Source organism: Salmo salar, chromosome 01 (assembly GCF_965601325.2).
Source record: "Salmo salar chromosome 01, fSalSal1, whole genome shotgun sequence".
Classification (NCBI taxonomy): Eukaryota; Metazoa; Chordata; class Actinopteri; order Salmoniformes; family Salmonidae; genus Salmo; species Salmo salar.
The window spans coordinates 30,543,749-30,567,704 of NC_138291.1; the positions used below are offsets into that span (position 1 = coordinate 30,543,749).

The 23,956-nt window shown below is 43.9% G+C and overlaps 1 protein-coding gene across 2 annotated transcripts; it reads left to right on the forward strand.

The window, feature by feature from the left end:
• Positions 1-11,593: 11,593 nt before the first annotated feature.
• On the forward strand, positions 11,594-19,862 carry LOC106598670 (pecanex-like protein 4). Of its 2 annotated transcripts, none has more exons than XM_014189723.3 (11): positions 11,594-11,927; positions 12,475-13,241; positions 13,372-13,551; positions 13,737-14,269; positions 14,355-14,455; positions 14,600-14,722; positions 14,938-15,298; positions 16,996-17,099; positions 17,195-18,303; positions 18,446-18,632; positions 18,810-19,862. In XM_014189723.3, exons 2-11 carry the CDS (start codon positions 12,544-12,546, stop codon positions 19,059-19,061), a joined length of 3,648 nt encoding a protein of 1,215 aa, XP_014045198.1. In that variant the 5' UTR covers positions 11,594-11,927; positions 12,475-12,543; the 3' UTR covers positions 19,062-19,862. The 2 variants fall into 2 exon arrangements, with proteins under 2 accessions (XP_014045198.1, XP_014045182.1); XM_014189707.3 differs by having other exon boundaries at positions 11,594-11,809.
• Positions 19,863-23,956: the final 4,094 nt, after the last annotated feature.

Below are 23,956 nucleotides of genomic sequence, written 5' to 3' on the forward strand. Positions count from 1 at the left end.
AAAGTTTTTTTGTTGCAAGAAACCACTTTCCAAAACACAATTTATAAAATATAACACTGCCCCTTTAAGACAGGAAAAAAAAGCGATTGTTTTTCAAAGATGGTTTGAAATGCATACGTTTTTTGCTCTTGTAGGAAGCAACCACTCCCCCATTGCTGACTAGAAATGAGCTATAACTGGGCCAATAACTCACTAGCAAAGAATATGAACAAATGTACACACCTGGCTACATGCAGCTCTTGCTTTGATCTCAAAACAAGTGCATCTACTCGCCACCACTCATGCTGTAAACACAGTCCAGTTCAGATTGAATGGCACAGATCCAAATATGGCGATGGTCTATTTGCATATAGGGATACTGCAGCTCTGATTGGTTAAGGTGCACCGGTCTGTGTAGAGTACGGGCCTGACTCGTGCCTGTCAATGCAATAGAATCCTACTCCAATGCGCTCTGCCTACAAGAAAATCTATTGCATAGTTCTTTTTGTTTCGGTATGTTGCATTGAAAATGGCTATTGCGTTAATTCAACCACAATTCACACAGTAAAGGGAAACGTTGATAGTGTTAACTAAAGGGGAAAACTAGAAAGTTGAGTGAAGTTCAACCTCGTGCTTCCCTGCGTGGGCTGATATTTCTTCTGCACAGCAGTCCCGGGGGAGCTGCGTGCCCACACACTGCACAGTTTAGAAGGAACATTGCCTGCAACCTGGACTAAGCACTGCCCCACAACACGCCCAAACGTTAGTTAGCACTCCTTGTCATCTGTCACACACAGTACATCTGCACAGTGCATCATGATATCAATATTATTGAAATACCAACATTCTAAAATACAGGTGTCTTGTAATGCGGAACACTGATGTTTCATTCACCTCCATGATGGGCAGAGGTGTGATATTAATAACTGATGACTTTTATGTAGTTTAGCCAACACAGAGATCATACTTCTCACTCTCTCTCTCTCTTCGGTTATACTGTGGGACTCATTAGGCTCGGTCCTCCAGTCATTAGGGTTTGACACTCTCATCCTGTCAGAGGCAACACTTACATTCACACAACTGTGTTAATTCCCATCTCAGATGAGAAACAAAAGCACAGCAGCACTGCCAACCACGCCCGTATTGCCCAGGCAGTGAGGACATTCAGGCAGATCAGAAGAACAGCAAGCACCCTGCCAACCAACGGGTACAGGGACCTTATCACCTACCCCAACCAACAGTGGGTAGGTAAATAATCTAAACTCAGGCTCTTGTGTTGCTGCACTAACTGTTGCAAAAGCTACTACCTCCCTCTATTGCAGGTTGATCCACTTAATCTTGTGCATGCCGATAGATAGTCATGCTTGCTAATGTGATTACTCTTTGTGATAATGTGATTTTATTATATTTTACATGTCAGAGGATACACTGCAAAACCTTACCTGTGTGTGTGTGCATGCTATTCTTTTACATATTCCAGACGGGTGTGTTCCTAAACCCGCAATCTAAGCCGCCAGTACAGCAATGGGATGATCCTGATGCTCCTGTGTGTGCAGTTGCACTGACAGAGAAGTGGTGGGAATGTTGCTCAAATCAGCTGAACTTCTGCTCTATAGACTGTATATAACTCAACTGCAGATTACGTCCTTTACTTTGTTTGTTTAGAATTTATACATGGTTATTTTTGTGACACAAAATGTGACGCAAACTGCTGTATGGTTTGTCGAAATATATGTCTGTATATATTTTTCAAGTAACGTATTTTTTGGGGGGACCAACCCATTCAGGACCAAGGATCCTCAGTTGATACTTGAATAGAGCTGAGTACAGTATCCCTATGTTAGGTGAGTGTGGCATGAACAACTGCCTCTTTCTATACACAACTGTTATTCTCCAACCAGTCACCACTGTAATCTATTTAATACTGTGAGGTTTGAAGTCACGTCCATCATACTCCTTTCCTCGCCTCCAAAACTGGAAAAAATGTGAAAAACACCCACAGATGCAAGGGCTTTTGAGGCTGGCATGTTGTGTTCATCGGGTCAAATGGATCCCCAACAAGTGGATAATCCAGCTTTCGCACACCTCTCTGTGGACAATAATCTGCAGTCACTCAGATGGAGCCATAACCTTGAATGAGGTCCAAATGGATTGCAGAGATCTGTCAGTTTCAGCATGTTAGCCTCTTTTTAAAGACCCAGTATGGTTTTCCCTCTAATATGTGTCTCTCATGGACTGTTACTGCAAATAAACCAGTGATCGCTTACAGTTGGCCCTTTGGTTGATGTGCAAGCTGACTTACTTGCCATCATTGCCGTATTCATGTTACTCTTGCTCAGTACTATTACTTTTACCAAAAACAAGACATGTCCTCTAAGTACAGTATTTAAACGAATAGTTCACCCGAATGACAAAATAACATATTGGTTTCCAAACCCTGTAAACCAGGGGTATCACTCATTCCATGGAGGGCTGAGTGTCTACAGGTTTTTGGTTTTTCCTTTCAATTAAGACCTAGACAACCAGTTGAGTCGAGTTCCTTAGTAATTAGTGACCTTAATTCATCAATCAAGTACAAGGGTGGAGAGAAAACCTGCAGACACTCGGCTCTCCGTGGAATGAGTTTGACACGTGCTGTCAGCAGTCTATGGCAAGGTATGACAGCAATCCATGTTTTGGTTTAGTTTCCCTGGCACTGTTTCCACATGCATTCCCACATTTGTGGCACAAATCCCATTCAAGACATGTTACCGATATTAGAATTTTTCGTGCATCGTGTCCAAATCATCCGAAAGTATCTCAAATTAATTGAATCTCAACAAAGTCACTTATAGATGATTTGAACATGATTCACAAAATATGCTAATATGGAATTTGTGCCATAAATGCTAAAACGTAGTTTCCCTGACACGTGGAAACTGCCAGGGAAATGAAACCAAAGCATGGATTGCTATCATACCTTGTCATAGACTGCCGACAGGGTTAGGAAACCAATGTCATTTTGAACTATCCTGTTAAGCACTGAAACTTCCCAGAGGGAAATAAAATGTACTCTGGGTGTAACAAGAACATGTATTCCCTATTTGTGCCCTCAGCTAATGATCAACACCACCATGAAGCAAGTGTTAGTTTCCCACACAGTGACACCATTGTGACCACTAGGTGTCCCTCGTGTTCCATCCTCCCTGCCCTCAGACCACTGTCAGTCAGTCCACTGTAAATTCTATTCCACCGAGTAACACTTTGATTCAAGGCCAGGTTGAGTCGATGTTCAGTAATGCTCTAGGTTATGCTCACAGCTAACGTGACCTGTTCAAAACGTATGGAACAACATCCAGTTCCTGCAAGAGTGAAATGCTCTCTACCCTAAAGAGCTCCTCTAATGCATGTACTTAACTTCACTTAATTTGTGTTAACTCCCAGCATTAAGCAGGGCTAATGACTGAGTGTGTAAGTGCACTGTCATTACCTTGCTTTGCTTGACATCAAATGGCAGCTGATGGGCCCTCACTGAAAAGCACTGTAATGCACAGATTTGGGGCTTGATGTGAGTTGTCTAATGCATTAGATATTCCAATGGATAAGTGCACATGACTCATTTAAGTACAGTATGTGTGGATATGTGATATGTGTACATGTTTGTATGTACAGTATGTACATAGGTCTAGATACGCACTAAGTAAAGTCCTTCCTACAGTGTGTTTGTCCCTTGGATATATCTGTCCGTATTTTTTGCATAAAAATTACATTAGCATAAAGATTGTGAATAATGCATTAGTCTTGGGTGAGCCCAGATGCACTTGGCCGTCACCCCCCCCCCCCCCCCCCCCTATCTCCTCTCACTCTGTGCTCCTCTCTCTTCTCCTACCCACTCTCCCCTCTCTTTCTCTCTCTCTAGAGCACATGGTTCATAGCTGGTTTAATGGGATGGAATGTGACAGGTTATGTTTTCATCTGCCTGATATGGAGCCTGGGAGGGGGGAGTGGTAAGGAAGAGTGAGTGTGAGTCTCTGCAACCATAGTATAGCTTCATCATTAGACATGTTTGCACTTGTCGAGAATTATGCTTTATACCCCACACCCCACACACATGCTGCACACACACAGACACACACAGACACACACACACTCTCTCTCTCTCTCTCTCTCTCTCTCTCTCTACATGGGGCCATTACTGCTGGTCCACTGACTCTCTACATTTTGCTGTGTCTGTGCATTCAGAGTACCATTAGCCAAAGACTCTGTGAATAATTGCTGAATGAACCATATTTTCAGTGCTATCTACTCAGTTTCCAGTGCAGGGGGTTGGGGGTTGTGGGTGAAGTGAAAGGGTTGAGCAGGTTAATGGATGTTTTAAGCCCAATCATCAAATAATACAGACTATAAAGCACAATTAACACTAAAATGTGTCCAAGAGTTGAAGAAATACCACAATTTTTGAAAGATATAGCCTAGTTCTATATTCATTATAATGGAAAATATTCTGGGATCAAGTCATGAGGAACAATATATTACACATTCATAACACACTTCGAAGCTGTGTGTGATGTAGAGGTTACAATTACGGCAACACAAATCAGTTTCCTTGAATGCTTATTATGAAATTGTATTTTACTATGGCAACCAAGTGTGTTTCCACAAGGCAGCAGCATCAACATTTGACTGTATTTATTTCTCAAGAGGTACGTTTTATGTTGCCAAGTCAGTTTTACAGCCCCACAAGCAAATGCCCCATTCAGAGATCATCTTAACATAATGCCCTCTGTAAAAACTGTTATTGATGTGGTCGGTCAGTCTCGTTGTAATTAATTTCCTGTCTATCTCCCTGGAACAAAAAAGAAAAGACAGTAAAGAAGAGAGAAAGGGAAAATGAGAGAGAAGGGGAAAATACATCTGATCCTGTGTGGATATACTACTCAGGAAGCATAATCTTATCCTTAGAAAAAAAGGAACATTATTTATTTTTTCAGTTGATATATTATTCATTGGATTATAAGCTTATACTTGAATGTGCTTTCAGTGACTACGATGACCGAGTATAATTTGCATCAACTGGATGCTTACGGGCAAGAGCATCCATGTTAACACTATATCTAGCTCCACAAATATTCTGGGACCAATTGCAACTCTACGCTTAACCATCCCCTGACCATAACCAGTCTCAAGCCCAAACATAGACATTACTGCTCCATTGAGGTATCTGTACTGTATTTCTTTGGGATCTCAGATCAAGATTAATGTAGGCTACAGTCAGAATGCACTGCGTTCAGTGTGCATTATGCTATAGCTTTATCTCAGTGGTCTTTGCAAATTCCCAGCATTATGTTTAGCATGGATGTTGCTCCTTTCCTGACCCTGCAAGTTTTAATTCATAAATTGTTATCCCACTATCAGCCTATACAGTGCCTTCAGAAAGTATACACACCCATTGACTTTTCCCAAATGTTGTTGTGTTACAGCCTGGGGGTGTGCACAGACCTACACACAATACCCCATAATGTCAAAGTGGAATTATGTTTTTTTTTTGTGCAAATTCATTAAAAATGTAAAGCTGAAATGTACTGAGTAAATAAGTATTCAACCCTTTGTTATGGCAAGCCTAAATAAGTACAGTTAGCTTGACTACCTCATCTCTGTACCCCACACATACAATTATCTGTAAGGTGTCTCAGTCGAGCAGTGAATTTCAAACACAGATTCAACCACAAAGACCAGGGACATCTTTCCAATGCCTCACAAAGAAGGGTAAAAAATAAGAAAGAAAAAAAACAGACATTGAGTATCCCTTTGAGCATGGTGAAGTTATTAATTAAACTTTGGATGGTGTATCAATACACCCAGTCTCTACAAAGATACAGGCATCCCTCCTAACTCAGTTGCTGGAGAGGAAGGAAACTGCTCAGGGATTTAATCAAGAGGCCAATGGTGACTTTAAAACAGTTACAAAGTTTAATGGCTGCGATAGGAGAAAACTGAGGATGGATCAACAACATTGTAGTTACTCCCCAATACTCACCTAAATGACAGAGGGAAAAGAAGCTTGTACAGAATAAAATTAAACTCAGCAAAAAAAGAAATGTCCCTTTTTCAGAACCCTGTCTTTCAAAGATAATTCATAAAAATCCAAATAACTTAACAGATCTTCATTGTAAAGGGTTTAAACACTGTTTCCCATGCTTGTTCAATGAACCATAAACAATTAATGAACTTGCACCTGTGGAACGGTCGTTAAGACACTAACAGCATATAGACGGTAGGCAATTAAGGTCACAGTTCTGAAAACTTAGGCCACTAAAGAGGCCTTTCTACTGACTCTGAAAAACACCAAATGAAAGATGCCCAGGGTCCCTGCTCATCTGCGTGAATGTGCCTTAGGCATGTTGCAAGGAGGCATGAGGACTGCAGATGTGGCCAGGGCAAGAAATTGCAATGTCCATACTGTGAGACGCCTACGACAGCGCTACAGGGAGCCAGAATGGACAGCTGATCATCCGTGCAGTGGCAGACCATGTGTAACAACACCTGCAAAGGATCAATACATCCGAACATCACACCTGCGGGACAGGTACAGGATGGCAACAACAACTGCCCGAGTTACTCCAGGAACGCACAATCCCTCCATCAGTGCTCAGATTGTCCGCAATAGGCTGAGACAGGACTGAGGGCTTGTAGGCCTGTTGTAAGGCAAGTCCTCACCAGACATCACTGGCAACAACGTGGGCACGTGGGCATATGGGCACAAACCCACCGTCGCAGGACCAGAAAGGACTGGAAAAAAGTGCTCTTCACTGACGAGTCATGGTGATGGTTGGGTGATGGTTGGATTCGCGTTTATCGTCGAAGGAATGAGCGTTACACCGAGGCCTGTACTCAGGAGCGGGGTCAATTTGGAAGGGGAGGGTCCGTCATGGTCTGGGGCGGTGTGTCACAGCTTCATCGGATTGAGCTTGTCATTGCAGGCAATCTCAATGCTGTGCGTTACAGGGAAGACATCCTCCTCCCTCATGTGGTACCCCTTCCTGCAGGCTCATCCTGACATGACCCTCCAGCATGACAATGCCACCAGCCATACTGCTCATTCTGTGTGTGATTTCCTGAAAGACAGGAATGTCAGTGTTCTGCCATGGCCAGCGAAGAGCCCGGATCTCAATCCCATTGAGCACGTCTGGGACCTGTTGGATCAGAGGGTGAGGGCTAGGGCCATTCCCCCCAGAAATGTCCGGGAACTTGCAGGTGCCTTGGTGTAAGAGTGGGGTAACATCTCAAAGCAAGAACTATCAAATCTGGTGCAGTCCATGAGGAGGAGATGCACTGCAGTACTTAATGCAGTTTATGTGTCAGTTGTTGAATCTTTACACATGTTAAGTTTTCTGAAAATAAACGCAGTTAGCAGTGAGAGGACGTTTCTTTTTTTGCTGAGTTTATAACAAAACATGCATCCTGTTTGCCACAAGGCACAAATGTAACACTGCAACAAATGTGGCAAAGAAATTCACCTTTTGTCCTGAATACAAAGTGTTATGTTTGGGGCAAATGTAATACAACAAATTATTGAGTGCCACTCTCCATATTTTCAAGCATAGTGGTGGTTGCATCATGTTATGGGTGAAAAAGAAACGTAATGAAGGTAATCACAGGCAAAATCCTAGAGGCTAAACTAGTTCAGTCTGCTTTCCACCAGACACTGGGAGATGAATTTATCTTTCAGCAGGACAATAACCTAAAACACAAGGACAAATCTACACTGGAGTAGCTTACCAAGAAGACAATGAATGTTCCTGAGTGGCCAAGTTACAGTTTTGACTTAAATCTACTTGAAAATCTATGGCAAGACCTGAAAATGGTTGTCTAGCAATGATCTACAACCAATTTGACAGAATGTGAAGAATTCTGAAAAGATTAATGGGCAAATGTTACACTAATCAGGTATGGAAAGCTCAGAGGCATAACCCAAAATACTCACAGTTGTAATTACTTACAAAGGTGCTTCTACATAGTATTGACGTATGGGTGTGAATACTTACTATGTCAATTAGATATTTCTGCATTTCATTTTCAATACATTTACAAACATTTCCAATAAGATGTTTTCACTTTGTCATTATGGGGTATGGTGTGTAGATTGGTGAGAAAAGACAACAATTTAATCAATTTGCAATTCAGGCTGTAACACAGTAAAATGTGGAATAAGTCAAGGGGTATGAATACTTTATGAAGGTACTGTATGTAAAGACAAAACGTGGACGAGGGTTATATTTGAGTTTCACTGTGGCAGGACTACAGGGTGTAATATAGGTTGTTGTGACTGCTGAGGGGTTTTTCCATTTGTGTATTACATGGTGCATAGATTGCTTTTTTTCAAGATAACAGAAGAGCATAACCTCCTGTCCAACCCCATCCTCTCAGTCTTAGCCGACAACAATTGTAATCTCCTTTGCTCTAGATGATCTTTCTTTGTGTTTATATATTATATATATTTTTTTATCTTGATTACTCCCCATGATCCTCCTGTTTGGCCTCCTTCCTCTCTTCCCCTGACAGAAAAAATAACATCTGGAGGGGCCAGACAAGCTATAAACCGCAATCACTTTCATTATACTAAAATAACAAAAGTAGCAAAAGGATTTGCTCTTTTGTATTAAACGATGAGTTAAAACGTAATATTAATATTAGTAATCCTTTGAGTCTTCTGCGGTGAGCGCATAAACTCTAGGAATTAAAGACACTGGCAAGTGCCAAGGTAAAAAAAAATTACTTGGGATAAGAAGCAAAGACTGAAGCCATGTATTTGATGTCATTCTAATTACAGCGATGGATGTGCTTTTCATTGTTCCTGAGGGATAACATTCTGAGCTAGTAAACCCTTTGTTTTTGACTTTGCCTGGACAACAATATCTGTGCTATTTATTTGACTCGTACATACAGTACCAGTCAAATGTTTGGACACACCTACTCATTCAAGGGTTTTTCTTTATTTCTACTATTTTCTACATTGTAGAATAATAGTGAAGACATCAAAACTATGAAAGAACACACATGGAATCATGTAGTAAACAAAAAAGTGGTGAACAAATCAAAATATATTTTATATTTGAGATTCTTCAAAGTAGCCACCCTTTGCCTTGATGACAGCTTTGCACATTCTTGGCATTCTCTCAACCAGCTTCATGAGGTAGTCACCTAGTATGCATTTCAATTAACAGGTGTGCCTTCTTTAAAGTTCATTTGTGGAATTTCTTTCCTTCTTAATGCTTTTGAGCCAATCAGTTGTGTTGTGACAACGTAGGGTTGCTATTCAGACGATAGCCCTATTTGGTAAAAGACCAAGTCCATATTATGGCAAGAACAGCTCAAATAAGCAAAGAGAAACGACAGTCCATCATTACTTTAAGACATGAAGGTCAGTCAATCCGAAAATGTCAAGAACTTTGAACGTTTCTTCAAGTGCAGATGCAAAAACCATCAAGCGATATGATGAAACTGGGTCTCATGAGGACTGCCACAGGAAAGGAAGACCCAGAGTTACCTCTGCTGCAGAGGATAAGTTCATTAGAGTTACCAGACTCAGAAATTGCAGCCCAAATACATGCTTCACAGAGTTCAAGTAACAGACACATCTCAACATCAACTGTTCAGAGGAGACTGCATGAATCAGGCCTTCATGGTCGAATTTCTGCAAAGAAACCACTACTAAAGCACACCAATAAGAACAAGAGACTTGCTTGTGCCAAGAAACGAGCAATGGACATTAGACCAGTGGAATTCTGTCATTTGGTCTGATGAGTCCAAATTTTAGATTTTTGGTTCCAACCGCAGTGTCTTTGTGAGACACAGAGTAGGTGAACGGATGATCTCCGCATGTGTGGTTCCCACCGTGAAACATGGAAGAGGAGGTGTGATGGTGTGGGGGTACTTTGCTAGTGACACTGTCAGTGATTTATTTAGAATTCAAGGCACACTTAACCAGCATGGCTACCACAGCCTTCTGCAGCGATACGTCATCCCATCTGGTTTGCACTTAGTCCCACTATCATTTGTTTTTCAACAGGACAATGACCCAACACACCTCCAGGCTGTGTAAGAGCTATTTTACCAAGAAGGAGAGTGATGGAGTGCTGCATCAGATGACCTGGCCTCCACAATCACCGACCTCAACCCAATTAAGATGGTTTGGGATGAGTTGGGCTGCTTTTCCTTCACTCTGCGGTCCAACTCATCCCAAACCATCTCGATTGGGTTGTGCTCAGTATATGTGGGAACTCCTTCAAGACTGTTGGAAAAGCATTCCAGGTGAAGCTGGTTGAGAGAATGCCAAGAGTGTGCAAAGTTTTCATCAAGACAAAGGGTGGCTACTTTGAAGAACCTAAAATCTAAAATATATTTTGATTTGTTTAACACTTTTTTGGTTACTACAAGATTCCATGTGTTATTTCATAGTTTTGATGTCTTCACTATTATTTTACAATGTATAAAATAGTACAAATAAAGAAAAACCCTTGAATGAGTAGGTGTGTCCAAACTTTTGACTGGCACTGTATAGTAATAGCCTTGTCCTATTTTGCCTCTAAAACCAAGGGGTCCACCCCTACCATCTCATTATACCTAAAGGACTTGTTGTTTACTGATGACTGTTTTAAACATCAGCTGATCAGTGAAGATTTTCATGAGATGAAGCCATTTCCATCCTGTTTAACCCCAAATTATCTCTTTGAAATAATTGTTGAGGGCAATAACAACAAAATCTGCTGTGAGTAGTGCTTTACTGACACTGTATGGAATCACCCCCTTTTACACGTCTACAACTCCCAACATCCTGATCCTTTTTGGCCTTATCACAATCCAAATCCCTGCGTCTCAGAGGTGGCTCTCAAACAACCCTGAACTATGAGTTGATCTTGACCCCAGTGAACTGACTACGGTCCCTGTTTGTATACAGTAATGGGAATGGAAATCCCTTATCAATTACCACCCATCATAATACTTAGCTATACCTATCCATAACCCTATGAGCACAATATAATGAAAAGATGTTGAAAAGACGTCTTTCAACCAATTTTGCTCTCTGGGTGGGAAGGCAAATAGGAAAAGAGCAGTTCAATGCAAACATTAGGAATAACCCCTGCTATATGTCATCCTATTATTCATCCCATGTCTGAATAATTCTGTGTATGTATTCTTGGATCAGGAAGCAGCTAACATTTATATTGTTCTGTCAAATAGACCATTGAACCAGTGGAGGCTGTTGGGGGGACGGCTCATAATAATGTCTGGAAGGGAGCGAATGGAATGGCATCAGACACCCATGTGTTTGATGTAGTTGATGCCATGCTATTCCACTCCAGCCATTTCCACGAGCCCGTTCTCCCCAATTAAGGCGCCACCAACCTCCTGTGCGCTGAACAGTTGTCTAGACACTAGAGAATACTGCTTATATAATTGATGCAGCCAGATGTTAGGGTTGTTGTTTGAGTTTCGTCATGGTATAGGTGTGTGTGTGGCTGTCGAGTGGGGTGGGAGCAATGACTGTAGGCTATGAATGGATGGAGAGGATGGATAGGTGGAGTTTGTCTGATTTTTCACGCCCACTCAGTACACCAATTGGTCGAAAAGTGCAAACCCTGCCTATCCTAGTTGGAGCACACGCCCTCACATCTTGTGGTTATGCTTTGTTAGCCAGCTACTGTTGTTAGCTAGCTAACTATCATTGCTTATCACTGGGAAAGACGCATTTAGCCATCTTTTTGGTATCTTAACAAATTGCCATACTTACTATTGAAGATGAATAAGACAGCCGTTTGATTCGAAGGATATCCCTTCTCTCAATTCATAGGTAACGTTAAGTAACATAGCTAGCTAACGTTAGCTACTATAGGCACTGCAGTTTGCTAGCAATATTGGTTGTTAAATCCGGACATCTAGCGTTATTCGCCTGCTACAATGGTAGCTAGGTAATGTTATTGCGTATTTCAAGTAATATTCACTAACCGTGTGTCTGACATTCGCTAAGTAGCTAGTTAGCTACACCATATATGAATGTAGCTAGCTTATATTATGTTTTATTGGTAACCTTGTTGCGCTAACGTTGCTAGCCATCATTGTTTACATTTCTGAGTCAAGGTTACTTCGTTTGTACAACATCTACTGTAGCTATGCAATAATATTGACCTAACTACGAACTTAGTCACCACTATATGCCACCACTAATGACACAACCAGGCAGCCAGCTCTCTTTGTCAGCAGTTGAAAACTTAGCTAGCAAACCTGTTGACAACAATACATAGCCATGTTTGGTAGGTTGAGGGAGTTTGTTCCATTTAATTCTGTGTTGTTTTTTTACAATACATTAGGTGTTTCATGGTATTCTACATTGTTTATCAATATTTTCGTAATATACCTGGCATTGGTGTTTATTCAACTGCTGTCTTTGTATTGAGTAAATTTGATCTCCTGCAGCAATAATTTTATGGCAGACAAATGACTCAAGCTGCCTCTTAGATCTTGTCCTATAGGATGACACGGAAGTGTACTGCAGCTCCGGGGAGATGACCTGCACCCCCCTAGGGCATGGTCAGGATGGGGCCAGATGTGCCCCTGCTCAATGAATACAAGCAGGAGTTCTTCTGGAAGCGCTTCCCTCAGACGGTGCTGGGGGGTCCGCGCTTCAAGTTGGGCTACTGTGCCCCGCCTTATGTCTATGTCAACCAGGTGGTCTTATTCTTGACACCATGGCTGTTAGGTGGCATTGGCACACTGCTGTGCCAGCTGCAGCTGCTGGAGGAGCTCCACGCTGCCATGCTCTCTGGTCTGCTCATGCTTGGGGCAGCAGTGGGTGTGCAGGCCCTGGCACTATACGCTGCCCGCAGGAATGGCATGGTGGAGCGGCTGGGAGTGCCCAACATCCTGGCAGATGAGGAGGAGGTGGAGTTCACCCACTGTGTAGGCCCAGAGACGGTGAGGTTCATCGCCCCGGGGAAGAGGTTTGGGCTGAATGTGGTGCTTCACACCGTGCTGGCAGGGGCCCTCTGTGGCCTGGGGACATGGTATGTGCTCCTGGGCAGGTTGACTGCACTCTATGGCAGTGTGGGTGTAGCCTTGGTGGTATTTGTCCTGAGCTGGGTGACTCTGTGTACAGCGGAGTACTCCCTTATCGTCAACACGGCCACAGAGACGGCCACATTCCAGGCACAGGACACCTATGAGATCACCCCACTCACCCGACCACTCTACATATTAACTTTCATAGCTGTGGACCTAGCTGATCGGTAAGATAGAAATAACTAAATTGGCCTCAATGACTGTTCTGAAACTTGTTATGGATACATTTTCAGAGGAGATTATTCATTACATTTTGTGACTCTTTGATTCTTGTTTTTTTCCCATGCTGGTGTCCAGATTTACAGGTCCAGTGCCAGAGCTCCAGCTAACCAGTCAGGTGCTTCATGTGGTATTCCTGGTCCTACCTCTGCTGTGGGCGCTGGGTATGTTGTCACCACTGGACGCCCTCCTCCTTTGGGGCATGGAACAGGCTCTGGTGTTCGGTTTGGGCGGCTCTCCCATGTCCAGTAACCTTAGGTATATTTTCCTTGCTACATCAGTTGTTTTTGTCAACATTTACTTTGTCAACATGTAGTTACATCTGATTATACTGGCCACAGATTAGGTTCCCTGAGATCTTTACCATATGCCCGTTTCCTTGGCATGGTTGAGCTTGAGCAGCTCTTCTCTGACTCTCTGTGTGCTCTCTGTCCTTCCTACAGATTGCTGGGGATGTTCGCCATGTCTGTATGTGTTACTGTTTGTACCTTCTTCATCCCGTCCACCTTGGGTGTAGTCCTCTTCTCGATGGCCATGGGGTTTCTGCTTAGTTTGGATCTCAGCCAGTTTGGGACTTATTGTGGAGGAGGGTCCAGGGGAGCGTGTGGTGACAGTGGATGGCGTAGGGGGGCATCACCTGCCCCTCCCAGCAGGTTTGGCTGGCGGCTGGGCTGCAGTGAGCTGCTGCTCTACCTGGGGCTGCTGCTGGGGGCCATGACTGAGGCAGGGCTCTTACATCACTTTCTCAGTCCCTCCCAGAACTTTGCCAGGGGTTCTCAAGATGCTGTCAGCTACCTCCTCATCACCCTTTTCATCGTCTGCTGGGCTCTCCGAGAGATCCAGGGAGCCTATGTTTTTGGAGGAGTGTTCCTCAACCCCCTTTACCCAAGAGGAATGGCCAATGTCCGGGTGTTCAAGCAGCGGAGCAGGGGTCTCCACGTGGCTGGGGCTATCAGGAGGGTGCTGCTCAATCTGGGTGAGCTCATATTTTTAATATAGAGCTTGCCGTGTCATTACTGTAAAACTATACATGCATCTTATTACTTTGTTTTACTTTGCAGTGTCTCCCTTTGCAATGGTTGCTTTCCTGGCTCTGGATGGCTCTGTTCAGCAGCTCCACACAGCCTCTCTCAGCGTGGGATTCACCCGGGCCTTCAGAGTGGTACACATGGATTCTCTTATGTAGAACCTAAGCATGTTTATCAATGAGATATTTGCTTTCCAGTGACCTCATCATGACCATTTACTATGTTATTAATATGATTTAGGTCATGATAATTGAGTCGTGGGTCTCTGTGTTGTGCAGGTGTGGCAGAGCTCTGAAGATGCCCTGCTCCAGATGGTGGTGGTGGTGTCAGTGCGGCTGGCAGCAGGGGACACCAGACTGCCTGGGTGGGACAGCCTGGGCACAGGGGTCCAGCTCCTTCTAGTAATAACACATTCCATGACTTCTGGCATAGAGATAGTTAGGCATGACATTTAGTAACATCATAGGTTAAACATTGTCATGCTTAGGTCATCGATTCATTGTCTAGTTGTTGTTGTTTTCCCCAGAATGTTTTTCTCCACTGAAAACAAAATCAAAGCAGTACTACTGAGTCATGGTTCAATCACACTCTTTACGTCCCTCTTTGCCCTACCCAGGTGGGCCTGCTGAGTGATAGGCTGCTCCAGTTCCTGTCCAAGCTGAAGTTTGCCCTGGCCGTGCTGGTGACCTCCTGGACAGAGAAGAAACAGCGGCGCCAGTCGGCCGGGACCCTCCTGGTCCTGAATGCCTCCCTGTGTCCTCTGCTGCTCTCTGTGGTGGTCCTGTCAGCCATGCTCTCTGCTCCTTTGCTGCCCCTCTTCACCCTGCCCATCTTTCTGGTGGGCTTCCCCAGGCCTCAGCGCAGTTGGCCTGGGCCCGTGGGCACCGCTTGCCCCTGTCCAGACTCCATCTACTACCAGCAGATGAGTGGGAGCCTGGCCTGTGCTCTGAGGAGCGCCTTTGCCAGGGGATCACTTGGTTAGTGGGTGTCATTCTTTAGTTTTCTCCCTCTTACTTTCTCTCTGTCTGTTTTTCTTCTTGAAAGTTTTTCCCATTCATTGGTCCAGTTAAAGTGCTTTGATATAACTGTTTAATCATTTATAGACATGGCTTTGTGTGTGTGAAAATAATGTAGCTTATACAAGATTCAATCTATGCCGTTGTACAAAAAAAGAAAAAAAAACCTGATACTTAGGTGTTCTGTTCGTACTGCTAGTGGTTGGAAAATCCTTTTCCCAACAATAGGATAAAAGAGTAAACTGAAAAAACCTAATGCAGTATCTCAATTAAATGATCTATGCTGTTTATTGTGAAATGTATACTATTTACGATGTTAGTGAAGGTATACATTTCACAGTACAGAGCCTAGATCATTTAATTGATATACATTATGTGTTGAGCATATGTTCTCAGGGTGTTAGTGCTCAATCAGTGACACTGATCTTTTAGATCAGCCGAGCAGGGGCTGTATACAGATGAAATAGCTGGTTTCATATTAAGAGGAATTTTGTGAGTCACTCAGTAGAGCCGCCCGGTAAAATGCAAGCTTGCAGGATCCAGTTGTGCTTCCCGTGAAGTGATCTGAACAAAATCACTCTGATCTGTGTTAATTACATCAATGTTTCCACACCGTTAACCTCGTAATACTCTTAACCTAACTGGAGCCACTTCAAACATGTTGTTCAGTGCTCCATTTTCTGTCAGGAAGGGGGGCACGGGGAAAAAAAGCAAGTACAAGCTTCATTATTTATGGGTTGACGACTCAAAACAGACAAACTGCTACAGGGATGTCAGCACTCCATCTTATTGTTTTCTTGGCTAGCTGGGGGTGCCTGAGCTGTGATGTATAATTTAGGCTAAGCGCTTGTTGGGTCTTGATACACACAGTAAAAAAAGGAGGGTTTGGAGTGTAGTTTTCTCTTTTTTCCTTTGCCCCCTCTATGACATTGGGGGCTGCGCATCAGTGAGCGGGAGCGGAAAACGCACAGCGTGTCACTTCCCATCACGAGGCGGCGTCTGACTATTCCGAGACGTCGCTATGGGATATGACATTATCCTTGAGCCATGAGAACACTAGTCAAACTTGAAACAAAGCAACCGTCGCTCTGCCACTACCATTTCACAAAAAACAACTGTCCTTTCTCCCCTCTGTTAACCAAAAATGAAAGGCCCCCTCGTACAAAGTCTACTCCCATAAGAAGAATGAATATTTAGAGACTAGTGGAAAGTCCAGGGCAGAGAAGGAATTCAATATTTAGATCTCTGTGCAGTCAGGCAGTTTAAACTGTATCATGACCTTCCTGTACAACTGAAATGGTAAGCATCAACCTGCAGCTCATCTGGCAGCCAAGTTATCCACAGAGTCAGCCAAGAGACTCACTACTGATGCTAAATGAAAGGGCTGTGTGACCAGGGGGCACTCGTCTGTGTTGTATGTCTATGATATATGGACTCTAAGCTTTATCATCTCCAGACCACAGAGGACATCATCTCTGACTGCATGACCTATAATAATAAATTACCACTGGGATGACTGGGACCAAATCTAACACCACTCAAAGGCTGCGATGAGAATATGCTATGAATAGAGTCAACCTTGTCAAAAAGCTTGGCTGGGGGTAAGTGTATGAAGAAGCTGATAGGCCTAAGCTTGTTTTCTTTCCTCCCCTCGTAAGGTGCTCTGACTCCTGGCTCCCACTTCCTGGGTCGCTTCCAGGACCGTATGGTTTGGATCATAATCTTAGAGAGAGGATATGGCTACTGTACTGTCAACATCAAGGTAGTGGTTCTTTAAATGGTTGTTATTTGTTTGAATCACTCATTTGGGGTGAACATGCAGTGTAGACAACAGATTTGACGGTTGTTTTGTTTCAGGGTCTGGAGCTGCAGGAGACCTCGTGCCACACGGTGGAGGCTCGGAGGGTGGATGAGGTGTTTGAGGGGGCCTTTGAGCGCCCTGAGCGGCTTGGCCTCAACCAGGGGATAAACCTGCACTGGGGTAACGCCCTCACCCCATGTGCTGCCCTGCCTGTGCGCGTCTACTCCGATGCCCGCAATGTGCTTTCAGGCATCATTGACTCGCATGACAACCTGAGGAAGCTCCAGGATGACTTCCTGAAGGCCCTGGTGTGGCTGCTGCTGAGGAACTGTGTCCAGAGACTAAAGGCATTCCCCTGGGGCACTGAGGAGGGGACAGGGGGCGGGGGCAGGAAGTCCCAGTCCTCCCAGCTTGGCCAATCGACTGTCACCCAGCCTGCAGAGGCTATCATGGTGGAGTCCAACATCTCCTCTCTCAAGTTTAGACGGGACAGCTCCAGTTTGACCTCCTTTGGTGACTGGTCAGATGAGGATGACCTGTTTGGGCCTCAGCCGGCCAGGCGGACAGTGGCGTTGGTGAGTACGGAGGCCCAGCTGGGACACGCAGTGCTCCAGACAGGCCCCTCGCTGCCAGGTTCTGTGGAGATGGACAGTCTGTTTGAGAACATGGCCCTCTCGGCCCTTCAGCCCTTGCAGCCTCTGGGTTTGGGTCTGGGTCTGCCAGCTGTGGACAAAGGCAGGAACCCTGAAGTCCCACCCACAAAGTCCTCCGGCACCTTGGCCCATGAAAACTTCAGTTGCCCCCACTCTGAGCTGTTCAGCCTGCCCCTTGGGTGGAGGACAGCCCCCTTGTTACCGTTCCGGTTACAGCAGCTCAGGCCCTTGTTCCCTGAGGATTGGTTTCGGTTCACTTTGGGAAGGTTGGCGCTGGCCGTTCAGGACGAGGCTTCGGAGGATGTGGCCAAAGCCCTGAAGGAGGATGGGGGGCTGAGGGACCTCCATGCCCAGGTGGCCCTGTCATGCCTCATCTCCCTGGGGGCAGAGTCTGCCTTCACCAGCCCCAGCTATGTGTACAGGGTGTACAGTGGGGACGTGCCTTGGACAGAGGGGCTGAAGTGGCTCTCTGAAAACAAAGAACTTTACCAGCTTGCACTTAAGGCTTTCAGGTAAAGAGGGCAGGGGTGAAACATGGGTGTAGTTTGTACTCAACTTAGAGAATCTAAAACTTTCATACTGGATGTGTGTTATACATATTCAATGTTTATATCCAAAGCTTGTCCCTGTAACTCCTGATCTATTTGCTTTCAGGTACAGTTTCAAGCTGCTCTTTGATCAGGCGAGTCTGGGGCCCATGGAGAGTCTTGATGAGCTGTTCAGCACCCTGGAGGAGTATGAGAGGGACTGGTACATCGGCCTGGTGGCTGAGAAAGGCTGGCAGGACAGTGTCCTACAGGAGAAACCTTTCCTTTTCTCACTGGGCCATGACCTCACCATGGTAACCTTACTGACCACACTGCTCCTCAGTGTTTTTCTTGTTACTAAGTAACTCACTATAGTAACCTAATAAACACCTATTCTTTAGATTAGCCATAAACTTGGTCTTTGTTGGTAGCAAGTATTAAGTGGTCAGTACAGTAAGTGACCCCTATCTGCTTTTCTCCTCTCTCCACAGGGCACTTACACAGGGCGGGTTCTGTCCCTGCAGGAGCAGCTGGTTCAGGTAGGCCATCTGAACGGGGAGGGGGTGCGTGGCCAGTGGGCTAACCTGTCCTGGGAGCTGCTCTACGCCACCAACGACGACGAGGAGCGCTACAGCATCCAGGCCCACCCCATCATGCTGAGAAACCTCACTGTCCAGGCAGCCGACCCCCCTCTGGGGTACCCAATCTACTCCTCTGTCCCCCTGCACCTCCCCTGCTTCTAACAGCCAAACCTTGTCCTCTCCCTGGGACCTTCAGACTCCTCTGCTGGCCCCCTATAAACACCCCGTCTCTGGTTTGCCCAGCTTTATCACTGGGTAGGCCCAATGTTGTGGCCTGTATGTGTAACCCGTCTATTTCACTAGGGTATCCTAGGAGGGCACCTATAAGGCAGATCCAAACAAATGGTTTCATTCATGCAGGAGCGATAGCACAATACTTGTGTCCAAAATATTTACGTAACTTTTCTTGTATGAATTACCAAATGTGTGGTACTAGTTCAAACAATGAAATGTGAGTGTTCTGGGAAAAATCTAGATTTACAAGGGATACGTTTGTTCAGAATAGTTTATCATTCACATACTCTGGAGCAAAGAGTTAACACTTGTCAATGAAGTGTTTTCCTTTTGTACTGTAACGTTAGTTGCAAATGTTTTTATCCAACTTATCCGTTGTACTTAAAGTGATCAGATACAACCACCTTCCGCAGAAGAAGACCGCCAACACAGTGCTCCCAATTACATGATGAACTTATCTTACAAATGTTTTCCCTCAAATTCTGCTATGTTATGCTCCCAAAGGCAAAAAGGGACAACGACTTTGCTTTTTCGAGGATGTGCCTTGGGTTGGACTTTAATGTGGTTAGTAAATTTTGATGCCATCCTTTTGTTTACAGTTCACTTGTTTACAGTTGAAGACAAAATTGTATTTGTCATGTTCTCCTGTACATACTGTTTTCGTATACTGTGATTGTGTATGGTGTGTAATTGTACATACATAAAATAGATTTTTTCCCCCCAAAGAAACCTGATACTCTGTTGTTTACTGGAGATGTATCAGTGCTATAGATATTCATTACAGGTTTGTGCATTACCTAATTATACTCCACCTTCCCAAAAAATATATCTATGACTAATTAGAATTAAGTTTATTTTTCCGTCATCACTATTCTTCTGCCTTGTAAACAGCGCTGCCAGCCTTTTAAAGCTTCCTAAAATATTTTCCTTTCAGCTAAATAGAAGAGGCAATTAACCCATTTCAATGTGGAGCTCAAGCATTAGGAATGCAACAACATCATTGAAGTCCTCTTCAGGAAGTCTTGGGGTTTGTAAAGTAAGCAGAGTCTGCATCCTGTAAGAGAGCGCTTCATTTAAAAAAAAATTTAAAATCAGATTTTTAAATGCAGATAGCCGCAGCGTTTTATGTTCTGGAAAGATACTTCACTGTCAATCAAGAAACAAGTTGAGGCTTTTGATAAAATATTAGATGGCATCTGCACACTAAACTTGTTAATTAAGTTGCCTTTGTGGAATGTTTAATGACATGTTTGACAGTGTGCATTTTTTTTTCTATCTTATCTTTGCTTTATCTTGGCCAGGTCGCAGTTGTAAATGAGAACTTGTTCTCAACTGGCTTACCTGTTTAAATAATGGTGAAATATATATTTTTAATAATTCTTAGACATACCCGTCTTGAGCATTCCTACAACACAACTGAACCAAAGGGTGACATTGTCCATCCAAACCCTGACACTAAAATGTCTGGTCAGTCAGAACATGACCTTTCTGCGTGGCCCTCAGCTGTCACTGTCTGGCAGAGGCCACCAGACGTAGTGGTCAGTAAGTCAGTTACTGCCGCTGGGAAGCAGTCATGCTCACTGCTACACCCTGGGTAGTGCCCACCCCCTTCTCTTTATCACACTGAAGCAAGGTCAGTAACAGCTGAGCCCCCCAGCTGCTAAGAGACAGCTCTAAATAGTGTCTGCCACACTCTGCTTTCCTCAAGTATTTTCAGGCTGTTCACACAGAGTCCCCCTATCCATGGCCTGGAGAGGCAAGGTACACCTTAGAAAATGTGACAGCAAGCCCATGCATGAACAATGCCTAGTGTGATTCACCCAATCTGTCAAGAGTGCTGGCCCTCCATGTAATACCCTGAGCTCTGAGTTGTAGTCATTCTATAAGCAAGACAAAAAATGTATAGTTTGCGGCTCAAAAACCACATTTGTAATCGACATCAGGTTGAGAGACCTACAATAAACCAATACAAACCAGGCCAACCTTGAAGTTCTGCACCCTCTTCCTGCCCAGGACATCAGTGATGAACCAGGCCCAGATGGGAGCATACTGCCACACATAGTTGAACAGCAGAACAGTCTGCCAGGCGATCCACATCTCCTTGGCGCCATTAGTTATACCCACCAGGATGAGACACACACAACAACTAGTAGACATCTTGTGTTGCTGCTCCCCAGCAGTGAGAATGGCCTTAGATAGGAAAGTGATGAGAAGGAAATGAATGTTAATTAAATTAACACCTTTACAAAAATGCATGGTCACTTGAATGACAATTATTTGAAAGACCATTGGCTTTCCAATGAATGTGTGTCTGTGGCATCTTGACAAGAACAACATTTGTGATGCAATTGTAATGTGTCCAATGTCAATCAAACATTCAGCATGAATTCAGCAAAAATGTAACATGCAAGTTAAACCTTTTTATGAATTCTCACAAATTTGCAGTGAAACCCATCTTTCACACTTCCTCTGTGAAAGTGTTCTGGACTATCTGTGACAGTACAGGCCCTGGACATACTGTGCTGATGAGTATCCTTGGGAAGTCAGCTCTGAGCAAAGATAATTGAAGAAGCCCTGTGGACAGAAGAGATTGTTATCTCATGTCTCACTCAATGTATGTGTCTAGATGGTTTACATCTACAAACGGGCAGAGGGCAGCCCATGATTGATCTCACCCGAAGAGCATGTTAACTGGCAGAGTATCACAGTTGCCAGGGGTGCTGCTTACAGTCACTACACTGCATGAGCCTCGCTGCATCATGTGGGGCAACACCTGCTTGGTGAATGACACTGTGCCCAGGAAGTTGTGTTCCATCAGGACCTGGTACACATCTACACTGGTCTCCAGGGACAGAGAACACTGGCTACGGCCACCATTGTTAATCAGGATGTCAATCTGAATGGGCATAGAGAGGGAGATAGGAACAAAGCAAGCCAGCGTAGACAGATGGGATGAGTCATGACTCATATCACCAATTATATATTTTTTTAAGGAATTAATTACATGTATTCATTATACACAGGTAGGATATTCAAATTCTGTCATGGGTATAACACAAAAAACACACCCAGATAAGATAAGAAAACACAGTCTATTTTCGGCTGGTGACAAGGAGCCGCAAGTATCAAACGCACATTAGTTTGCAATTTTGTCATGTAAAAACTGGCGCACTAGCATTTTCCACCCCTTACGCCAGGTTCGGCATTTTACCCGTCTAACATCAGCTTGCTTGCTTTGTGGTGGGAGGGATGGAAATATTTGAGGTGTGTCTTTAAAAACATGCACCAATATGCCAATTTCAGTCAGAGCAACTGAAATAGAGAATTTATTTGACCAAGAAAGAAATCTCAGTTAAATCATCCAAGGGAGCCCCTCTTTCTCAGTATGTGTAGACCATGTATCTGATGCTGTCAGGACCAAAAGAGTATGGCATGTCTAACTATTTCTTGCCAGACAGCATCAGATACATGGGCACATATAGGCCGTGTCTAGACTTGACAGTTCATGCAGCTTTAGAGTTCTGATCACGGAATTCTGAACGTGTCATTCGTCTACACTTACATTTAAAATGTGTCTACCGTGTCCACAGTGTGTCCGGATTCCCTTTTCCTCTGCTATATTAAAATCCCAGTATGCATTCTACAAGTGGTGGAATAGGCAAAATATGATAGTTTAGTTTATTAATTCGACCATTTAAAAAAAACAAGCACACATAAAACTTGAAAAAGCCATACATGCACATGAGTACAATCATAGAGGATAACACACAATAAAGTCTGGGAATTATTCCATTGTGGTCCACTCTGAGGCTCCAGTATACAAGAAAGTACCTTTCCAGCATTACTCCGGAACCTGTATAAGCACATGTTAGCAACATCTGATCTGGTGCAGTGATTGTGTGTATCCCTAACATGGGGAAAGTAATCAGTTAATGTGCAGAACCAGAAATACTCCTGTAAACCAAACCCAGTCTAATCTGGGACACCCTAGCCTCAACAGGCAACCAGTTGAGTTCCTGAAAGCAGCTCCTGCCTATGTGAGTATGTGGACTCACCTTCAATACTACCCTGATCAGCTTATTCTGGGCTATCTGGAGCTTCCCCTTCATAAGCTTAGATAAGCACCCAAACCAGGAAGTACTAGCGTAGTCAAAATGGCATTGCATGAGGGCAGTGGCTAGCACTTTCATAGAGTCCTTATTAAGCAGCTTGGACTTTAGTCCTGGCATTAACCTTCCCTAGCACTTTAGTGGCCATGCTTCAACATCCCAAGCTTCCATCAAGGATGCATCCCAGGTAGCCAGTGTTGGGGAGGAACGCATTACATGCAATCCGTTACATGTAACAGATTACAAAAACATGTAACTGTAATCTGTAACATTACCAGCAAAAATATTGTAATCAGATTACAGATACTTTTGAAAAACTTGATAACTTCTGCGATTGATTTTTAATTATTTTAAGCTACCTATCATTGTTTTTGCGACCTGTGGACATCCAGTGAAAAATGGGCTCTTGCAACAGCTGCATAGTACAGATCCCAGCCTATGAAATAAAGTTTGAGGGATAAAGTTCCTCTCTTCTAAACTCCTCAGTGGTATTGTCCTCCATATTGTCAAAAACAAGTTACATTTAAGAACAACACAAGTGGGGCTTTTTTTGCTCAATCTCATTTGTTCTGATAAAAAAAATCCACAGGCCTAACGGACACATGCTCAAACTCGCACACTTTTGCTAGACTTAAACAGCTTATTGAGATATCAAAGTGTCACCAGCAAAAATGTAAACAATAGACCTATAGTAAATGCAGCATATGGCATTCA